The sequence below is a fragment of the Salvia miltiorrhiza genome, chromosome 4 (assembly GCF_028751815.1).
Source record: "Salvia miltiorrhiza cultivar Shanhuang (shh) chromosome 4, IMPLAD_Smil_shh, whole genome shotgun sequence".
In the NCBI taxonomy this organism is placed as follows: Eukaryota; Viridiplantae; Streptophyta; class Magnoliopsida; order Lamiales; family Lamiaceae; genus Salvia; species Salvia miltiorrhiza.
The window spans coordinates 33,516,575-33,537,236 of NC_080390.1; the positions used below are offsets into that span (position 1 = coordinate 33,516,575).

Below are 20,662 nucleotides of genomic sequence, written 5' to 3' on the forward strand. Positions count from 1 at the left end.
CAACATTTACCCTGACTATAGGGTCCTATATGTGATAGGGGCCCCAACGTTGGGGGTATTTGGTATTTAACCCTTTGTTTTATTTAAACCCCTTGGTTCAGTTGGCAGGGGGACTTTTGGACTCTTATTTTATGAAACAGCGTTAAATCGCTTACTAAATTAATTCAAGAGTTTCTTCTTGAGTTGCTAGGGTTTATCTCGCCGGAGATTTCATCACATTCAAAACTGCCATATAGTGATAGTGTTTTCTTTGTTTTTGGCACTTATTTGTATGCTGAGTTGCACAAATTTAAATTTCATATTTTTCTTCATGAAGTTAATCAAAGATATGTTTTAACATGAATGATGGACACAATGCCAATTCAAACCAGATATAATCACTACACATGAAAACGGATTACAAAAATGCATCCACTCTACAATTTCTCCGGCCGGAAGGCAGCGCACATCGGTTTTTCCTTCATCTCTACTCTCAACAAGTTGATAATAAGGAGAGAAACAGAGCTCCAGCCACCACTACATAAGGTTCTGCAACTCTCTGACATAGTATAATTGGTAAGAAAGAATGATGTCTCAAATTCCTCCTCAATCAAGCATGTCCCTTCAATGAAACTTCTTGAAGAGGGATTTCAGCCAGTGGGTTCATCACTATAACCCCTCGCCCACCACGGAGGGGACGCCTCTGCCTCTGCAACGAAAACCCTCCGCCACCACCATCTTCGTCCATGCCAAGAACGCTGCCAGCTACTGGAGTAACCGATGGCGGGATCTCACAAGAGGCGGGCAACCGGGAAGAAGCTTGAGCCCGAGCTTGTGTCTTCTTCCGGAGCTTCAAGTTGAGGAATTCTGCACCTGGCAACGAGCAGCACGATGAAGCTCCTGCAGTCGACGTCTTTCCAGTGGAGATGGCCAAATCAAACGAGATCTCATCCAGCGCAAGCTCTAGTCCGTGCACACGCGCCTCCAGTGAATGAATGCCTCTCTGTGAGCTCCCAATAAATCGCTGGATTACAGAAACAATGGTCAGATATCAGTACATAGATATATATAGGAAAAATATTGTACATTTAGCAGAGAAATATGAGTACCTGAAGAATTTCCAACAAATTTGACTGCTGATTTTCAATCTGAACAAGCTGCTTCCTTATCAGAGAGAGGTCTTCAGAGTCTCTCTGACTCTGGTTCCTACACATATCTCTGGTTTCATTACTGACTACAACACTACTCTCAACTCCCCGACAACCAATTTCGTGCTGCCTCTCATCGAACAGAGCCCGTTTGATCTTCTCAAAACGTCTCCCCTCCTCTCCATCCCAACGCTTATCTCCAGAAACCGAGGTGACAGGAGAGCTAGTAGGAGCAGCAGCAGCAGCAAGGTCTGCTTTCGTGTTGGAGGGCTTCTTGCTTTCCAATTTTCGGAACATTGGAGGACTAGTTCTGTTCCCATTGCTACCGAGAGAAGTTCTTCTCCTTGGTGCTGAAGCAGGAGAGGCAAGCGGGCTAATTTTCTCTACTTGTGAAGGTATATGGCTGTTGCCAGGACCAATTTCTGTAATAAAGTAAGAAAAGTCATTAAGTTGATAATAGTGACAAGGATACAATGAGGGAAATAGAAAACCAGAAAGAAAGTGATCACTTGTTGGATCATTCAACAGAAAATATCATTTGTTTCATAATCACTAATAAGAATAAGGTCAAATGCAGGCTAAGTCTTTCATTTTATTGAATCAAGTTATAGTTATATTATTTCGATCAAGAATTCGGACAAACTACCTTGAGAAATCAAAAGCATTGCAGAAATCATACCTTTAGATGAAACCTCATCCGTTAGATCAGGAATCTCCTTCCAAGCTTGCACCATCTGATTCATTGTCTCCCTCGCAGCCTTCACCTGATCAAAATCACACACCACATTAAAAGCAGAATCGAAAATTTCCAAATATAGAAGTTAAATAAACAAATCAACTCTGTTTAATTATTCCAAATCGGGCAAAAGTCCAAACCTTGTCGAACCGCTTAGCTTCAAAAGTCTTCAAGCAAGAAGCTTTATATTCCGACAGCGCGTCTCTCTCCACCAACGCCATCTTCATCAACGCCTCTGCCGCGGCCTTCCTCGCCGCCCAATCCTCGCTGCTCAGGAGCTCCGTCAGACACGCGATCAGATTCCTCACCGCGTTCCTCCCGCCGCCGCTGAGCACTCCCTCCACCGCGACGAGGCTGCCCACCAGCGCCAAGATCGCGGCCTTGGCCTTGAAGCTCTCGCATTTCGCCAGCTTCTCGAGCCGCGGCAGCAGCTTGCGCAGGCCCCCGACGTCGGGGTTGGTCGAGCCCTCGATCACCGCGGCGAGGCACAATGCGGCGCCGTTTTGGGCGCTGGCCTCCTGCTCAGCGAAGAGGGACTCGAGGAAGGGTTTGGCGACGGTGGTGAATGGCGCCGAGGCCAGATGCGACGCGAGGGAGAGGGCGGCGGCGACGCAGGCCGCGCGGACGGAGGAGTCCGGGTCGCGGAGCCGGCGGGCCACGGCGGAGAGGATTCTCGAGAGGTGCGGCGAGAGGGCGTCGCCGTGGGCGGCGGCGAGGACGGCAACGAGGCGGATGCAGTGGCGGCGGACCGGGGACCTGTAACACAAGACAAAAATTTATTGAATACTCAACATGGTATGCCTCGTACAACAAAAAGTTAACGAATTGTACCTGAAAAAGAAAACTAGAATCCTAAAATGGTAAGCAAACAAAATACTGTATAAAGAAATTAATTAAAATACAATTATAATGGTAATCCTCAGTAATCTGTTATGAACCTGTCGGAGGAGTCGGTGGCGGAGATGGAGGAGATGAAGGAAGGGAGGGCATCGACGGGGAGAGTGCGGGCGATGGACTCGAGCTCCGACGCGGCGGCGGCGTGGGTGTCCCTGTCGGAGAGCTTGTGGAGGCACGTGAGCACGCGGTGTTTGAAGTCACGTGCCTGCGCCTGCTTGCTGGAGGCCGGCATTGTTTAATTGGCGTTGCAGGAGAGAGTTTAGGATGGAAATGTGAGCGCCGGCGGCAGCATCACGGTGACGGTGGTTGGATTTTGGGGGAGTTTTTATCCGAGTTGTGGTGTGTTTGGTTTTGGGGATTTATGAATATATAGTGGGATGGGATTAGGAAGATTGATAAAGGGTAACGGTACGTTGTCGTATTAGATTTAGGCCCCGCCAATTGCATATGCTTTCGCTCGCTTTCTTGTATGTGTATGTGTAAGCACTGATTATGGAGGAGTTTTATTTTACGCGATAAACGGGGATTAAGAAATCGAAATTAGCTGGACATTCGTGAGTGAGATGTTTTGTTGTTTAATGATTTAAATAATCTTGTACAGCGGCATCTGATTATTTAACGAATTTCCCACTCTCTCACTCTCATGTGTCGGCTTCAAACGGATCATGGGTAAATTATGCCAAGTGCATTGATTAAAAAGACTCAGCCTATTTTTTTTTACAATAATATGATTATAAAAAAAATTATATATGTAAAAAAAATCGTAAACTCGTCTGCCCAATGGGCTAACCCTAAAATTGAGTGGATTAGGGTCAGAGTCGAAATATCTTAACTTGAAAAATAAAATAAAAAATCAATTAATCCGAACCGAAAATAACCCAAAATCGAGTGGGCTAGCCTAAAACCGAGTGGGCCCAGCCCAATTGACATCACTACTTACACAATTAACACGAGTTTTGTATGTAATCAAAATTTGTATAAAAATGTCATTTACACTGTCACAAGAATTCGTGTCACTATGCAAATAACAATGTTACACGTAGGGTGTGCATTCGGTTCAGACCGCCCTAAAATAAACTGAATAGTTAGAACCGAGAACTGATAACCAATGAAACTGTAAAATAGGAATCGACACAGACCAATTTCATAATGAAAATTGGCCCAAAACTGACTAAAACCGATGCTCGATTTTGGTTCAGTTTCGGGGCAACCAAAAATATCTGGCAGCCGGAAAATAGTGGCTAAAATTTCCTGAGAAACATGACGGATGTCCCCACAAACCAACGCAAGTCTTTTCTAGTTGTTTTATCATTACTCACATGCTCCCTGAGAAACATTCCAAGGGGTCACCCATCCTGGAATTGCTTAACCTTGGTGTTTTTTCCACATGGTCACCAGAAAAGAAGATGCATCTTGTTAGTATGAGTAGCACCAATCAAATCATTTAAGCTCTCCTCGAATATGCAGTTCCATACCTGCATATTCGTGGAATTCCTCTCTTTCTGGTGTGCTTCGGTTCGCTCATGTGCCCCTCCACTTCGAAGCACTTATAGGAGCCGTTCTTTGTCCGTGCCTTGTGCTCTGACGATCACTTCTTACTTCTGCCCCGAGCGTCACATGAATATTGTTATTCAGTCATTACAAATAACTTATGCAACATTATATATTAACTTATGCATTATTCTCATTTCAAACGAAAAATAGCATTTTCACAATGACCTAACCATATATATATATGGTGAGTTAAAATAAAAATACCTCTTAGAATATAAAATAGGAATCGTTTTCAACCCTTAGCCCTTAGATCATCAAGATCTACGGTTGATTCATCACCTTGTTGGATAAAATAGGAATCGTTTTCAACCCTTTTTCCCGATATGTTCAATGTTTCTTAATTTCTTGTATAAGCTTCTTTTCTTATAGAATGCGACCCTACACACACACACACACAAAGAGTTTTAAATGAGAACGGAGAACCGATCTTAACGCTTGGATCATAAAAATTTATGATAAATACATAATCTTGATGTATGAATGCACCACCTGAGTTCAAAACTCCTGAAAGTAGCGAAAATTTTATTTATTTTCTCATTTTATCTGAGTGCAATTAAGAATACAATAATTTTAATTTACAAATCAATGAAGTGTTCTTAATTAGTTCTCATTTTAAATTACGATTTTCACTATAATCAATCCATATATATATATATAGGATAGAGTTCTATGGAGACCACTTCTTATATAGAGAATGAAGACCAAATCTGGTTCCTTGATATAACTTAATCTAATGGTGGTAATTTAATTGATTAAATTTAGGGCAAATTGCATGAAAATACCCCACTTTATACCAAAATCTGGTTTTTTGACAATCTTTTCAATTGTAGCAAAAATTTGAACTACCTTTCAATTTGTTGCAATTGACTTCCGGAGTAATTTTCCGGCCAACTTAATGCTGATGTGGATTCCCGTAAAGTTGATGTGGCACGCCTCGCCGGCTAATCAAACGACAAATTGCATGAAAATACCCCACTTTATACCAAAATCTGGTTTTTTGACAATCTTTTCAATTGTAGCAAAAATTTGAACTACCTTTCAATTTGTTGCAATTGACTTTCGGAGTAATTTTTCGGCCAACTTAATGCTGATGTGGATTCCCGTAAAGTTGATGTGGCATGCCTCGTTTGAATAGCCGGCGAGGCGTGCCACATCAACTTTACGGGAATCCACATCAGCATTAAGTTGGCCGAAAAATTACTCTAGAAGTCAATTGCAACAAATTGAAAGGTAGTCAAATTTTTGCTACAATTAAAAAGATTGTCAAAAAACCAGATTTTGGTATAAAGTGGGGTATTTTCATGCAATTTGTCGTCCGGCGAGGCATGCCACATCAACTTTACGGGAATCCACATCAGCATTAAGTTGGCCGGAAAATTACTCCGGAAGTCAATTGTAACAAATTGAAAGGTAGTTCAAATTTTTGCTACAATTGAAAAGATTGTCAAAAAACCAAATTTTGGTATAAAGTGAGGTATTTTCATGTAATTTGCCCTTAAATTTATTAATTTTCATTTATTTTATAATCAAAAGGTTAAGCATGTCATGTTCTATTTAACCCTAATCTCACTCACTCTCTCTCAATTCACGCTCTCTCTTTATCTCTCTCTATCAATCACTCTCCCCCCTCCTCGCCGCCTCCCCAATCCCCTCCATCTCTCCTACTACTCCGCCGCTTCCCTCCCCGCCACCTTCCCAATCGCCTCCATCTCTCCTGCTGCTGCTCCGCCGCCTCCCCAATCGCCTCCATCTCTCCTCCTGTTGCTCCGTCGCCTCCTCCTCTGCTCCGCCTCCCCAATCGTCGTGGGCGCCTCCTCCTCTGCTCCGCTAGTTCATGCACCCATCTGTACTTCGACCGGCGGCATCAACGACCGCAAATCCGCCCAGCCGCCGCCTCCCTTTTTTAGATCTTACATCGCCGTCGCCGCCCTTGCTCCTCCGGTGAGGACGCCGCCTATCGCCCTTGTTCATCGATTTTTTCCATGTGTTCATCGATATTTTTGTACTGTGTTCGTAGAAAAACATAATGAACATGATAATATTCATTGTCATGTTTGTAGTGTGTTCGTAGTGTGTTTGTAGAAAAAAAAATAAATGTTCATCGATTTTTTTGTACTGTGTTCGTTGAAAAATAAATGAACATGATAATGTTCGTGGAAAAACAAATGAACATACTAATGTTCATCAATATGTTCGTAGGAAAACAAATGAACATACTAATGTTCACCTATTATGTTTATTGACGGATCAGGTCCCAGAATTGGAAGAGAGTAATTTTCGGGATTTGTTCAACCAGATGCCATAATTCGTGGATTTGAGTGGACGTTTTTGCCATTTTTGGATTAAATAAATGTAATTAACCAATATTTAATTACATGAAAATCAAATCAGGAAATAATCTGGATCATTGATTGGATTGAGATGAATGACCTTGATTTGGTCTTCATTCTCTATATAAGAAGTGGTCTCCATAGAAGTTGACCCTATATATATATATATATATAGGGGGCTAGAATAAAAACACTTTTTTTGGTATAAAATTGGAATAATTTTCAGCCCTTAGATCATCAAGATCTACGGTTCATTCCCGTAGGTCATCAAGATCTACGGTTCATCACCTTGTTGGATGAATTCAGGTCCTGAGTTTGAATCCCAAAAGTAGCGAAAATTTTATTTTTATCTACGGTTGATTCATCACCTTGTTGGATGAATTCATGGTCCCGAGTTCGAATCCCGTAGGTAACAAAAAAAATATTTTTCGCAATTCATACGTTTATACGGCGAATTCATACGTGTTCTACATAGAATTCATATATTTTAGCTAGTTTGTATTTTATATGTTAAAAAGTGTTACACCATAGCCCTCCCATATATATATATATATAGGAAAGGGCTACAGTAAAAACAGCTCTTAAAATAAAAACCACAAACCAGCAAAAGTGTATGAATTTTATGTAGAACATGTATGAATTAACTGTATAAAGGTATGAATTGCAAAAAATAATTTTTTTGTCACCTATGGGATTCGAACTCAGGACCATGAATTCATCCAACAAGGTGATGAATCAATCGTAGATCTTGATGATCTAAGGGCTGAAAATGGTTCATATTTTTTACAATAAAATGTATTTTTATGATAGCCCACCTCTATATATATATATATATATTGGTATTTCACGGAACCAACACCTAATCTAAAAAGCAATAAACGTAAACTATACCTAGTGCGAATGATCGGAGAAGGCAAAGTAAACAATCGGAAAAGAGCTCGGAGCAAGAGAAAAATAGCTGTTGTATTCAAAAGTAAAATATAGCGTAGGGCACAAGAGAGCACGTATGCCTTATTTATAGATTACAAATGAAGGGTAAAACGGTAAATTCGTCTGTGGTGCATGCGCCTTGCGTGTTTGAGGGTAGAATGGTAACTTCCTCGCGTTTTCTAGTGATTCCTCTGGCGAAAATGGCTTCTCTGGCGAGCGTGACTTCTCTGGTGAGCGTGACTTCTCTGGCGAGTGTGACTTCTCTGGCGAGTGTGACTTCTCTGGCGAGCGTGATTCCTCTAGCAAGTACGACTCCTCTGGCGAGCGTGATTCCTCTGGCAAGTACGACTCCTCTGGCGAGGATGATTCCTCTGGCAAGTACGACTCCTCTGACGAGTGCGCTTCTTCTGCCCTACTCGTTCCGCTGATGGGGCCGATTCCTCTGATTTGCATCATTTCCCAACTCTGCATATATCACTCCTCATCAATATATATATATATATATATATATATAGGTGGGCTAAAATAAAAACGGTTTTTTTATATAAAATAGGAACGGATCTCACCCCTTTATTTTTATAGATCCTATAGCTTGATTTCATCCTAAAGATCAGCCACTAAATAAACGCCAATAAGCTTTAGGGATTTTTTTGTCATTTTAATTTAGTAGATTCGGTTACCATAATCGTATTTAATTATTCCCATATCAAAACATATCTTTACACATTAAATCCTAACCAACACGTAAAATACATATTAATATGAAATTCTCTTTGCTCTCTGCTTTAAAATACAGAATATGGGTCAATCCAAAAATCATATAGTAATTTAGTTGTTGCATATGGAGTCGTCTGGTGCGTTTTTCTTCTCACTTCTCTCTTCGAATCATCCAGGTCTAATTATTTAATTTCCAGATGTATGCCAAACAACACATACTTATTACTTCTATACGAATTGCATGAATTACGTGTTGTTACAGAAAAAATCAAAAATTAAATTGCACGAATCATCCGTTGATACAGCACGAATCGAAAATTATTTTTAATCCGATTCAATTCTATATAAATTAATTCATGCAATTAACTATGTGATTCATGACCGGTATACATATTAATTGTATCCAAGGTCTGGACTTTTCTTCAGAATAGCACGAACTGGAATTGCTTGAATAATTAATGCATATAATTATGTAATTTCATTAGCGTTGTGATTTTTTTGGCCTTGCTTAGTTCGGCACCCACAATTTAAATTATGTCTCATGCTTTTCTTGATAGCCTATCACGGATTCAGAATACCTATAATTATTTAATAAGATTATCCAGTGATTCATACTAAGTACAAATTAGTATTTCATATTTTAAATTTTTCCCATTCCTACTTTTTTATGGTTGGAAGTGGAGTTACTGTAGACTTTTCTCTCAAGTGGAGCTACTGTAGACTTTTCTCTCCTCCGCGTGCTGCTTTGCGTGACACCCGGTTCCGCCGACCCCGAGGCCATCTGCTGCTCTCCTCCGCGTGTTCCTCCGCGTGCTGCGTTCTCCGAGCAGCAGCAGCAGAGAGGCGATCGCACGTCAACGGCGGCGATTGGGGAGCGGAGTCGAGGCGGCGATTGGGCAGCAGCAGCGATCCAGGAGCAGTATCGCCGATCCAGCAGAGAGATCCAGCCTCATCGCCGATTCGCCACATCGCCGATCCAGCAACAGTTGAGAGAGCTCGCCGATCTACGGTCTGCCGCCACCACCGACGACCGGCGAAGATCACGCGTTCGGTGCAGCACAGCAGCGTCGGCCTCCTGGTCGAAGAGGAGCAGCAGCAGCGCGGCTCTCCGGTGAGAAATCGCAGTCAACGCTGCGCCCCGCCTTCTCCGGTTGCGCGTGGCCACGCTGTCATCCGGTGCAGCAAGCAGCATCAGCAGTGGCGACTTCCAGGAGTTCGGTGGCTTCAGCAGCGTCCGGCGAAGAGTTCTGCGCGGCTCGTCCGTCCAGACGACCCAGGTTGTGGGTGTTGGCTGGTGTTTCTGGTGGCCCAGCCACCCGGCGTTCGCCACCTCCGCCTCCGCCCTGCAGCCATTGGTGAAGGTCCGCTCCCTTCAGGAAAATGGATTTCTTTGCTGAGATCGCCGGCACGCCGTCGAACGACCAACCGATGCCGCCAACGTCGACGAGCAAGTCACCGACGCCAACCATGCAAATCAACCAACAACATTTGTCGATAATGGTTGATAAGTCAGGGCTGAATCTGCCGAAAGTTTCCAATAATTTCTCTAGTCATAGCCATGGAGAATGTCACGACAAAGAGAAATTTGCTGCTGAATCTACTAAGGGTGTGGCTGAGGAATCTACGCCGACGACATCCAATACTAGGGTTCCGAATTTGATCAATGAAAACAATACTAAGAATGCATCGGCGACGGAGCTTCATCGGCCGAGCACCACTTCTTTTGCTTCGCTTCTGAGGAGACCCCGACAAATTGAACGTACGCCGGATGTGCTTGTTCATCGCTTCACTTCGCTGCAACCGGATTTCTCTGGTGAAATACCAACGCTTAGGGTGCCAAAAGAGCATCTGCTGCCCAAGATAAATCAATTTGAGCATGCTTTAATTGGTCGTCTTCTTCTTAGGAAAGGAGAGAAGCCGCGTCTCCTCACGGATCTTAAACGTGATCTTCAGGTGGCTTGGAATTTTGACAATGATTGGCAAATCATCCCCATGGGAAAGAGCTTCTACACTATTAAATTTAATACCGCTGAAGACAAGGCGTTAGTTCAGAAAAGCACCTCTTGGGAGTTACCTTTCGGAACCATGCGATTACGCGAATGGGTAAGATTCTTCGATCCCTATAAAGAAATTTCCTCACTTTGTGAAGTTTGGATGCGCATTTATTATTTGCCCTTAGAATTTTGGACTCTGGATGTCATTACGGGTATTGGAAGGGCGATGGGATCGCCTATTAAAGTTGATGGGGCTTCTGCACGTGGTGCTGCTGGTCATTATGCTAGAATTTTGTTGGAAATTGATCTCTCGCATCCTCTTCCGGAGGCTTTGCTGGTTGACGGGGAAGAACGTTCCTTTCACGTCGAATTTGAATTCGAACAACTCCCGGCCTTCTGCTCTAAGTGTAAGATCACTGGACATTCTATTGATAACTGCAATAGAATGAAGAACAATTACAAGGAGGACAGCAGGAAGGGGAAGGCCAAAGACATGCCGCTGGGTAAAGACAATGAAATAATTAATAAGGGAGCTGCCAAGGATGTTAGGGCACCTAACTGGAAGCCTAAATCTTGGGACCAGAATAGGACTGCCCAAGCTCACAGACCGCAGATTATCACTGAAAATTAGTTTGGGGTTTTGGAACAGGTGGCTGTCGAAGAAGAGCAGATTATAAATCAGTTGGGGGTTTTGGAACAGGTTGCTGTTGAAGAAGAGCAGATTCAGACACCGCGGGGAACAAAGAACCACAATCAGTCGTTGGCTTTAATTGATAGGAATATTGATTTTGAGGATGTCAATGGAGATAGATTGACATCGGGTCCGGATATCTTACAGGCGATCACTATGCCGGTTATGGAAGAGAGAGATTGGGGAGACGAGTCTGATGGGCAGTCGGATGTTGGCAATACACTGCCTGAAGCAAATTCACAACAGATCGTTATTTTTGAAAGTTCGGACAATCAGGATAAAAATTGGGAGAAACAGGAAAGGATAATGGAAAGCGCTATCAAAGCTCAGCGGATAGTGGAAACTTTCAGGAATTGTGAGGCGGAGGCGCAGGTGAAAAAAAGGGGGAGACCTCCGAAAGATTTGGCGGCAAAGAAACCGATGATTCGTGGGGAAGATAGTATCAAGAGTCGTCTCCGAAAGTCGGTGGAGCAGCAACCTAACCAGCAACCTAACCAACAGGCTGAAGATTTCATCAAAAATAAACTTTACAAAGCTTGGGAAGCAGGAGATAAACCTCGAGATTTCATTATTACGTCAAGGACCTCGAAGAATGATAGAGCCCTGAATAATGTGGCGGCCAAGAGTTGGGCAGCTGAAGTGGAATCGGGTGAAAACCCGAACACGAATTCTCAGTCTTTATGATGAATGTCCTCGTATGGAATGTCCGGGGCCTTACGGACGAGTCCAAACGAGTTTTAAAGGAGCATTGCGACTCCTTCTCCCCTGTGATTGTTGGGATTATTGAGCCTAAGACGAATCTCAAGAAGACTTATTCAAGATTTTGGCGTTCTCTGAATCTTATTCCTTGTTTTCAAAATTCAAGACACAACATGAGTTCGAATATTTGGGTTTTTTCTCATCCTTCTGTTATTCATGATGTGATTTTCTCCTCGGAGCAGGTGGTTATCATGAACTGCAGATGGTCGACGTGGAATTTTAAAATCGCGGTGGTGCATGGCGTTAACACGTATGCTGGCAGACGTCGTTTGTGGTTGGATCTTCTGGATCATATTGATGGTAATGTTGTCTTTATTGGCGATTTTAATGCGGTGAAAGGCGCCCATGAAAGAAGTAGTGACTGTATGCCTAACTCTACTTCTTGTGCGGAGTTCTGTGATTTCATTGAAGCCTCCGGTTTCATTGAGGCGCCTACGGTTGGTCTGCATTATACGTGGCCTGGTCGTAGATTTATGCCAACCCATGTGGAGTCTCGTCTGGATAGAGCGATTTATGCTGACTCTTTTGCGAATCTCTGGAGTTCAGTTTTTGTTCAAGCTCTTCCACGTATTACCTCGGATCATTCGCCGCTTGTTCTTCATTGCATGGTGGATGCTCCTCCTCGCCATCGTTTCTTTAAGTTCCTTAACATGTGGACCTTACATCCGGATTTTCTCAATACGGTGGAAGGGTCCTGGCATATGGATACCGAGATTGGTTGCCCAATTTTTAAAGTTATGCATAAATTAAAGCGTCTTCGGCAGGTTCTTCGCGAGTGGAATCGGAATGTTTTTGGAAATGTGGATTCTTGTATCATGAATACTCAACAAGAGCTTTTGGAGATTCAAGATCAGATTGCCAGGGATGGTTACACGGAGGATCTCTTTGATAAAGAAGTGGAGGCCCAAGCTAAGATCAACGTTGTGCTTTCCAGGCAGAGCTCGCTTTTACAGCAAAAAAGTCGGGTGTCTTGGCTTCAAGACGGAGACAGGAACACAAAGTTCTTTCATGCAATGCTTAGGTTTCGTCGTAAACCTAACATCGTTTCTCACATGGAGATCAATGGTGTTATGAATTATGATCAGACGGCTATTGGAGATCATATCGTGGATTTTTTCTCTTCTTTGTTCTCGACTAGCAGCCATTCTAACACTGATATTACGGCAGTGGAGGCGGTTATTGAGGAGATGGTTGAAAATCGTTATAATAATTCGCTCATTCGTTTGCCGGATGAAGAGGAAATTTCTGCTGTGGTTTTTCAAATGGAGCCGAACAGCTCACCAGGGCCAGATGGTTTCTCGGGTAAGTTCTTTCAGCATTGTTGGTCGATTATTAAAGTGGATATTTGGTGTGCTGTTCAAGCTTTTTTCAGGAATTCTTATCTCCCTCAAGGCTGTAATTCTAATACCTTGGTGTTGATCCCTAAGAAAGATGTCGTCAATTCGGTCTCGGATCTGAGACCGATTGTTTTGTCCAACTTTCTTTACAAGATTATTACTAAGGTGTTGGCGTCTAGACTGAGTCAGGTTGCTGCTGTTTATGTTTCCCGTCATCAGTTTGGTTTTATTAGCGGCCGTTCCATTCACGATTGTATTCTGATTGGGTCGGAAGGAGTGAACTGTATGCATCGTACGAGCCGTGGTCAAAACATGGCTTGCAAGATTGACATCAAAAAAGCTTTTGATACTCTTAACTGGGACTTTCTGCTTAACGTTCTTCGTGTTGCTGGCTATGATCCAAAGTTCATTAGTTGGATTGAGATTCTGCTTCATTCGGCTAGGATTTCTATTCTGTACAATGGCCAGCTTAAAGGCTATTTTGCGTGCTCAAGGGGTGTTCGTCAGGGCGATCCTCTTTCTCCGATTCTTTTTGGAATCGCCGAGGATGTTCTTGGTAGGCTCTTTGCAAATTGTGTTAGCGCGGGCACCCTTACACCGATGCAAATGAGACAGGGAATTAATTTTCCCACTCATCTTTTATATGCGGATGATATTCTGGTTTTCTGTCATGCCACGGTCACGAACGCTAATACCATTCAGAAAATTATGGAGTATTATGGTCAAATTTCTGATCAAATTTTTAGCCAGGATAAGTCGCAAATTTTTTTTACTAGCAAAGTTCCATCTCAGACCTGCAGGGCTATACGAAGCATATTGAGGTTTTCTCAAGGCAATTTTCCGATTTCTTACCTTGGGGTTCCTATCTTTAAGGGCCGTGTGCGTGCTTCATATCTTCGACCGATACATGATCGTGTGATCAACAAGTTCGCGAGATGGAAGGGATTACAGTTGTCGATGGCTGGGAGGATGTGCCTGATCAGGTCGGTTATCCAAAGCTCCCTGACACACTCCATGATGGTTTATAGATGGCCGACAGCTCTTATTAAGGAGCTCGATGCGTGCTGCCGTAATTTTCTTTGGACTGGCAACATCAAGCAAACGCCGTCTTGTTCTGTGAGTTGGAAAAGGGTCTGCTCGATTAAGGAGGAGGGCGGTCTCGGGGTAAGGTCGTTCGAGCTCATGAATAAGAGCTATCTCATGAAAATGGCGTGGAAGGTGGTTGGTGGGCGTGAGTTCGGATATGATTTAATTAGAGATAGATATCTCGATCGCTTTGGGCGTAGTAAATCTCTGGTGGCTGCTTCTACTATCTGGATGAGCTTACGTGAGGAAATTGATGGTTTGGTGGCGGATTCGTACTCGTATATTGGTGATGGCGCTTCTACTTCGTTCTGGTATGACGACTGGCTTGGGTATAATCTTTTGAATAAATGCGGTATTCCACATTTCATGCTTCCGTTTCTTACTCAATCGGTGGCAGATTACTTCTATGATGGGGTTTGGCATTTCACGCAAGCCTTTGTTAATGCTTTTCCTGAGATAGTGTGTGATATTTTGCTCACTCCTCTGGGCACGGACGGAGATGTGCGTTTCTGGAAACCCTCGTTGCACGGGAATGTCACTACTGCGCTGGCCTTCAACAAGCATTGTCATCATTTTCCGAAGGTGTCTTGGGGTTCTTGGCTTTGGGAATCCTTTGTTCCGATTCGACGTTCCTTGATATGTTGGCGTCTTCTTCATAATAGAATGCCGACTTATGATCGCCTTATCCGCTACGGCATGATCACGCCTAACGTTTGTTTGCTTTGCTTAAAAGGAAGTGAGTCTCAGGATCACCTTTTCTGGAATTGTGAGCGTGTGAAGAATATTTGGGTTACGTTCCTTGGGTGGTTCAATTTCGATAAAGGGTTGCAAGAGAGTGATATTCATAGTTTTTTGGTGGTAGCTTGGCAGTATAAACTTAGTCCCCTCATCGGTAATTTCTGGAAAGCGGGTATCATCACGGTCATCTGGGCCATTTGGATGCAGAGAAACAATTGTATCTTTGATAATCAAAAGTTCGAAGCACGTCGTGTCATCCACACTGTGAAAGTTGCTTTCAAAGAGATTGATAATAACTTTGCTAAATTAGGCTACATGTGGAATTCTTGGTCGGATTATCTGATTCTCCGGGCAGTGGGTGTTAATACCAGGAGTGCTCCTCCTCCGGAGTTTGTGGAGATACATTGGTGGCCACCGGTGGCGCCGTGGATCAAAGTGAATACTGATGGTTCAGCGACGGGAACTCCGGGCACTATTGCTGCAGGTGGGGTGTTTAGAGATAACTGGAATGTGGTGCGTGGTTGTTTTCACTTCAAAGGTGGCTCGGGTTTTGCCTTTGAAGCAGAGCTACTGGCAGTTATCTCGGCGATTCAAATTGCTCACAATCGTGGATGGCACAGACTTTGGATTGAAGCCGATTCCACCTACGTGATACTCATTCTTAATTCTCGTTCTTTGAATGTGCCTTGGCGTTTTAAGGCGGCGTGGAATAGGATTTTACAGATGTTAGATGATTTCTCGCTGCAGGTTTCTCACATCTTTAGAGAAGGAAACAAAGCGGCCGATTTAATGGCTAACCAACAACGTTCGGAAGGGTGGTGGCCGCACGAGATTGAGGAGATTAGGGCTGCGGTTCGTCTTGACATGGCTTCGCATAGCCATCTGCGTCAGAAACGGTAGTTGGGGCTGATGTGTGGCTGTTTGGTTCTAACCGCCCGTTTAGTTTTTTTTCGTGGGGTGAGAGCCGGGATAGTTTGGGGACGATGGTTAGGCCGGAGTTCCAAAAACTTTCCCTTCCGCTCTTCCCTACTTTCGTTTTGTGTTTAGACGAGTACTCTTTTTCCTTTTCACGGTTTTTCCCTCTGGGTTTTCAGTGAAAAGGTTTTAATGAGGTTCGGCCCTTAGTCTGCTCCTTCTGTGCTTTCAAGGGTTTTTTTTTAGGTTTTTTCTTTCCTTTTTTTTATATATAAAATCGTCATTTAATAAGTATTTCATATTTTAAATAACTAGTAATATGTTTGTAGTTATTTGATTTCATGCATATCAATCGTTTCTAAATTTTGGATTGTACTCTAGAAAAGCACGAACTGAATATATTATAATATTAATCATGAATATATGTAGATAACTTCTTTATATTTTTAATATACCATGTTTCATCTCATCAAAACACAAGAAATACCATGTTTCATTTCCATTTAACATCTCATGTTTTAGGATCTGTAATTTGTTTCATTTGCAGGAGATGAAATTCATCAGGCCATGTTTCTCAATCATACTTTTCAACTTGTGAGACTAGTAAGAAACCTTACATAGGTCAAGTTTTCAAAACACTCGATGAAGCGCATGATTTTTATTCAGTTTATGGATATGTCTTTGGATTCGGGGTTCGTAGGAGCACTGTTTAAAAAGGCAAACATGGAAGATAACGATGATCTGTCCGAATCACTATTGGTAGAATTGAAACGTTGGGCAGATAATCATTCATCTGACGTACAATGTTCGACCACGAGAAGTGGGAAGGAAAAGATGTTTGAGTCGTTTTATGGGGCAAAGCTTCCCTTCATTACAAATTTGATTGTTTATTGTTTAGTTTGAATTAATCTTTTATATTGTGTCACCATTAGATACATGGTTGTATTTAAATTGCTATTTAGCAAGCAATGAATCTTTATAAGTTAGTATGTATCTATCTTCACAGACTTAGAAAAAAAATCACCAGATTTTTCTTCCAGATGTATTCCGTAATACAATTTACATGAATTACGTGTTCATACAAATCAAATCAAAAATTAAATTACACAAATCAACCGTTGTTACAACACGAATAAAAATATTCATGGTGCCTCACTAGCAACATATTAGTTTTTTATAATGCACGGATTACTAACAATGAATCATTATAATTTAGTATGTATCTCTCTTCACAGCCTTAAAAAAACAAAAACAAAAATACCTCCAGATTTTGTTTCCAGTATGAACTACGCGTTGATTCAAATCAAATCGAAAATTAAATTTACATGAATCAACCATTGTTAAAGCACGAATCCAAAAATCTTCATGATGCTTGTATGTGATTTTTCAACTGTTGTACCTCAGTAGCAACGTATCAGTTTTTTTTATTAGTAACAATGTCTAACATATCAGTTTTTCATAATGTAAATTAGAGATTATGAGTCGAAGAACTATTGAGTAAATCTTCTACAAGTCCAAGTTACTACTTTATTCCGTAAAGATTCTGGATGACGAATAAAACCAACTTATAAATCGTTCCAAAATAAAATAATTGTTCAACAATTCAAAGCTTTATTCCTACTAAAAGTTCATTATCCATTCCAACTACTGGGAAAAAATTAATTCTGGTGTCCACAGGTCGTTATCCAAGCAGAGTGGTGTCGATATTGATGGTTGGATCACCAAAAACTTCATCATAGTATGCATTTGCACTGACAACAACAACATCTTAACACTATTTTTTTCATCCAATAATAGCAGTTCAATACCTAACTCTCAACATATTCAATTGCTTCTTCATTTTGGTAGTTACACCATAGCTCCATGCAGAGGTACAATCACCCATGAAGGTACCTAACTCTTAATTTTCTTTGGATTTCTTTATGGGAAACGTCCCCTCCAACTACTAGTACTCGGTAAACATCATCCTCGGTAACTGGAATTGTCTTCCCAAAAGAAAGAACAATCTCCGATCTATGAGCATTGTAATTGTCTGACATCCCACTCCTTGTAATTCACCACACCCTCCTTGCGCTTCTCATATATTGTCTTCTGGACAACAACGACTGGAGACCCTCCAACATCCACCGACTTGTGTGATGCATCTTCACCAGATTTCTTTGCAACCTCCAAGTCTTTCATCTTTTTCAAAACTCCTAATTCATCCAAACAACCAAATAATTCAGAAACTACACAAACATAAGCAAAAGACATATAACCAAATAATGCCAAAATTCAAGTGCAACCTAAATAGAGTAAAAAGTACCACCCAAACCTCCTGTTATAAAGTTCGTATAAGAAATGTCATAATAGCGAATTCATGTAACATTTAATATTGATTCAGTTACAACATTACTAGATGCATACACCCATATGCACAGCTAAAAAAAATAAACAAAAAAACCTCCTGTTATAAACTATCAAACAAAAGAATTCATACAACATTTAAGTGTGATTCACTGCATACATTAGCAGATGCACGTATGCACGCATACATCCATATCCAAAGGTTAAAAAAATAAACAAAAAAACCTCATGTTATAACCTCTCAAACAAAATAATTCATACAACATTTAAGTGTGATTCACTGTAAACATTATCAGATGCACGCATGCACTTCCAAAATATAAACAAGAAAACTAAAGCCATAACCTTGCAAAACATCATCTTCATGGTCATTTGTAGCAATCTCTTTCCCTTGTCCTCCGAGCTACCTGTCCCTATTCATATTTCGAAATAATAAAGGATTAAAAATCATTTCCTTACGAATATATTTACCATACGTAAAGGTAGTAATAATCATATATCACAGTTAATACTATTATTATATTTTGGGTTATTCCACTTGGATTCAAGCGAAAAATGAAAACGATTCATACATACATCCTCATCAGGTTTCTAAACCCCAAAGATAGATTGTTTTCTATAACAATTACACAACTGTAGAATCCACCTACACGGTAACACCTAATTATTATGCTCATTCCATTAATCCAAAGGTTGACGCAAATTCATAAATATAAACATTACAACATATGCAAACAACATATGATACGAGGTTGGAATCATAATCGAAAACCACTGATTTCTCCTTTTGAAACATAGAGCGATGTCTAAATCATAAAAGTATAAATCAATAATCGCATACTATTCAATTCTCACTACTAATTCATATATCACGAAGTTGGAATCATAATTGAAAACCATCGATTTTTCGATTGTTGAAATCAAAATCGCTAATTTTACAACCAAGAGAAAGAAAAAAAGAAACGCATCAAAAAATAGTTATTTACATAGACGGGTCTCAATCGCACTCACCCGCTCATTTTGATTTCGTAATCGACATGTTCGATCTATAAACCTCTAGCCCAGTATGAATTTTTTTATAAAAAAAACTGGAATCGCCATGTGTCTGAAAAGAATCCAGTAGCTCACGCCGCCGGAAGTTGTAAAGTGAGATAATTGAAACTAAACCCTATAATCCTTTTAATTCGTAGGCAATCATATCAGAATTTAGTTTCCTAATAAATTGAACACTATTTTCGGAGGAAGTTTGGTGCAGATAACTAGCCGATTTTTTATTTCCCCAAAATAGCCTCAATCGAAAACTCTGCATGATTCATTAGTGTATTGAATTTGAATCGACTAATTAATAAAAATATAATGTGGACCGTCCAATTAAGTAGATCTATGGTTAGTATTTATTCCTATTTTATACACTAAGGGGTGTTTTCACCCTAGCCCACCCCTATATATATATATATATATATATATATATATATATATATATATATATATATATAGGGGTGAGTTCTAGTGAGATTGCTATTTGTCGTGAGATAGTGAGACTAATGAATAAACCAGTTATGGTGATAAATAAGGCAATATATAGTGTTGAATAACGATATTAAAAAATTAGTAAAATTTTCGCTCTCTTCAAGATTCGACCTAGGTGAAATTTTCACCCCTTCAAATAAATATCAACCATAGGATATACTAAATCAACGCCTACAAATCAATCTAAGATCTCACCTGATGAGGATGTAATTACGCTTATCTAATTGGGTCAAATATAATGGGTGAAAAATATAAATAAGGGCAAAAATCACCTTGACAGCTATGTCAATTTACACCGGTGGCAGCCTCCAACTATGTCAACTATTTAGGCCCAATTGCACTATTTAGTGGGCTTTAGGCTAGACCCACTTAGTCACTTATAAATAGGGCTCTTATTCATAGAATTAGGGGAGATGATTCACTATTCACTCTGAACTTTGTAATTGTAACTCTCTAAATATAGTGAAATTGCTCGATTGACTTCTGTGGATGTAGATCTTTAAGATCAAACCAAGTTAAATTCTTGTATCGTCTTATATTTTTATATTTTTATTGTTGGGGTTATTTTTGAACACATCATCACCATATATGAGGGATCTAATTGGGGCGTTCCCATATATATATATATATAGAGTCAGCTTCAATGGAGACCACTTCCCTATATAGATAATAGAGACCAAATCAGAGCCATTGATCTCACAAAAATCAATGAATCAGATTAATCCGAATTCTTCAAGTTTAGGAAATCCCGTAAATTCCTCATTTTCCAATTCTGGGAACCAACGAAAATTATTATGAACTTACGAACATAGTAATGTTCATCGATGTGTTCGTATAAAAAATAAATGAACATACTAATGTTCATCGATATGTTCGTATAAAAACAAATGAACATACAAATAAACATACTTATGTTCGTAAGTTCATAATAATGTTCGTTGGTTCCCAAAATTGGAAAATGAGGAATTTACGGGA

The 20,662-nt window shown here is 40.8% G+C and overlaps 1 protein-coding gene across 1 annotated transcript; it reads right to left on the reverse strand.

The window, feature by feature from the left end:
• Positions 1-279: 279 nt before the first annotated feature.
• Positions 280-3,214, reverse strand: LOC131021244 (TORTIFOLIA1-like protein 5). Its single transcript, XM_057950356.1, has 5 exons — positions 2,802-3,214; positions 2,004-2,619; positions 1,807-1,891; positions 1,089-1,549; positions 280-1,003 (listed from the first exon to the last, which is right to left on the reverse strand). Exons 1-5 carry the CDS (start codon positions 2,990-2,992, stop codon positions 590-592), a joined length of 1,767 nt encoding a protein of 588 aa, XP_057806339.1. The 5' UTR covers positions 2,993-3,214; the 3' UTR covers positions 280-589.
• Between the last annotated feature and the right edge of the window lie 17,448 nt (positions 3,215-20,662).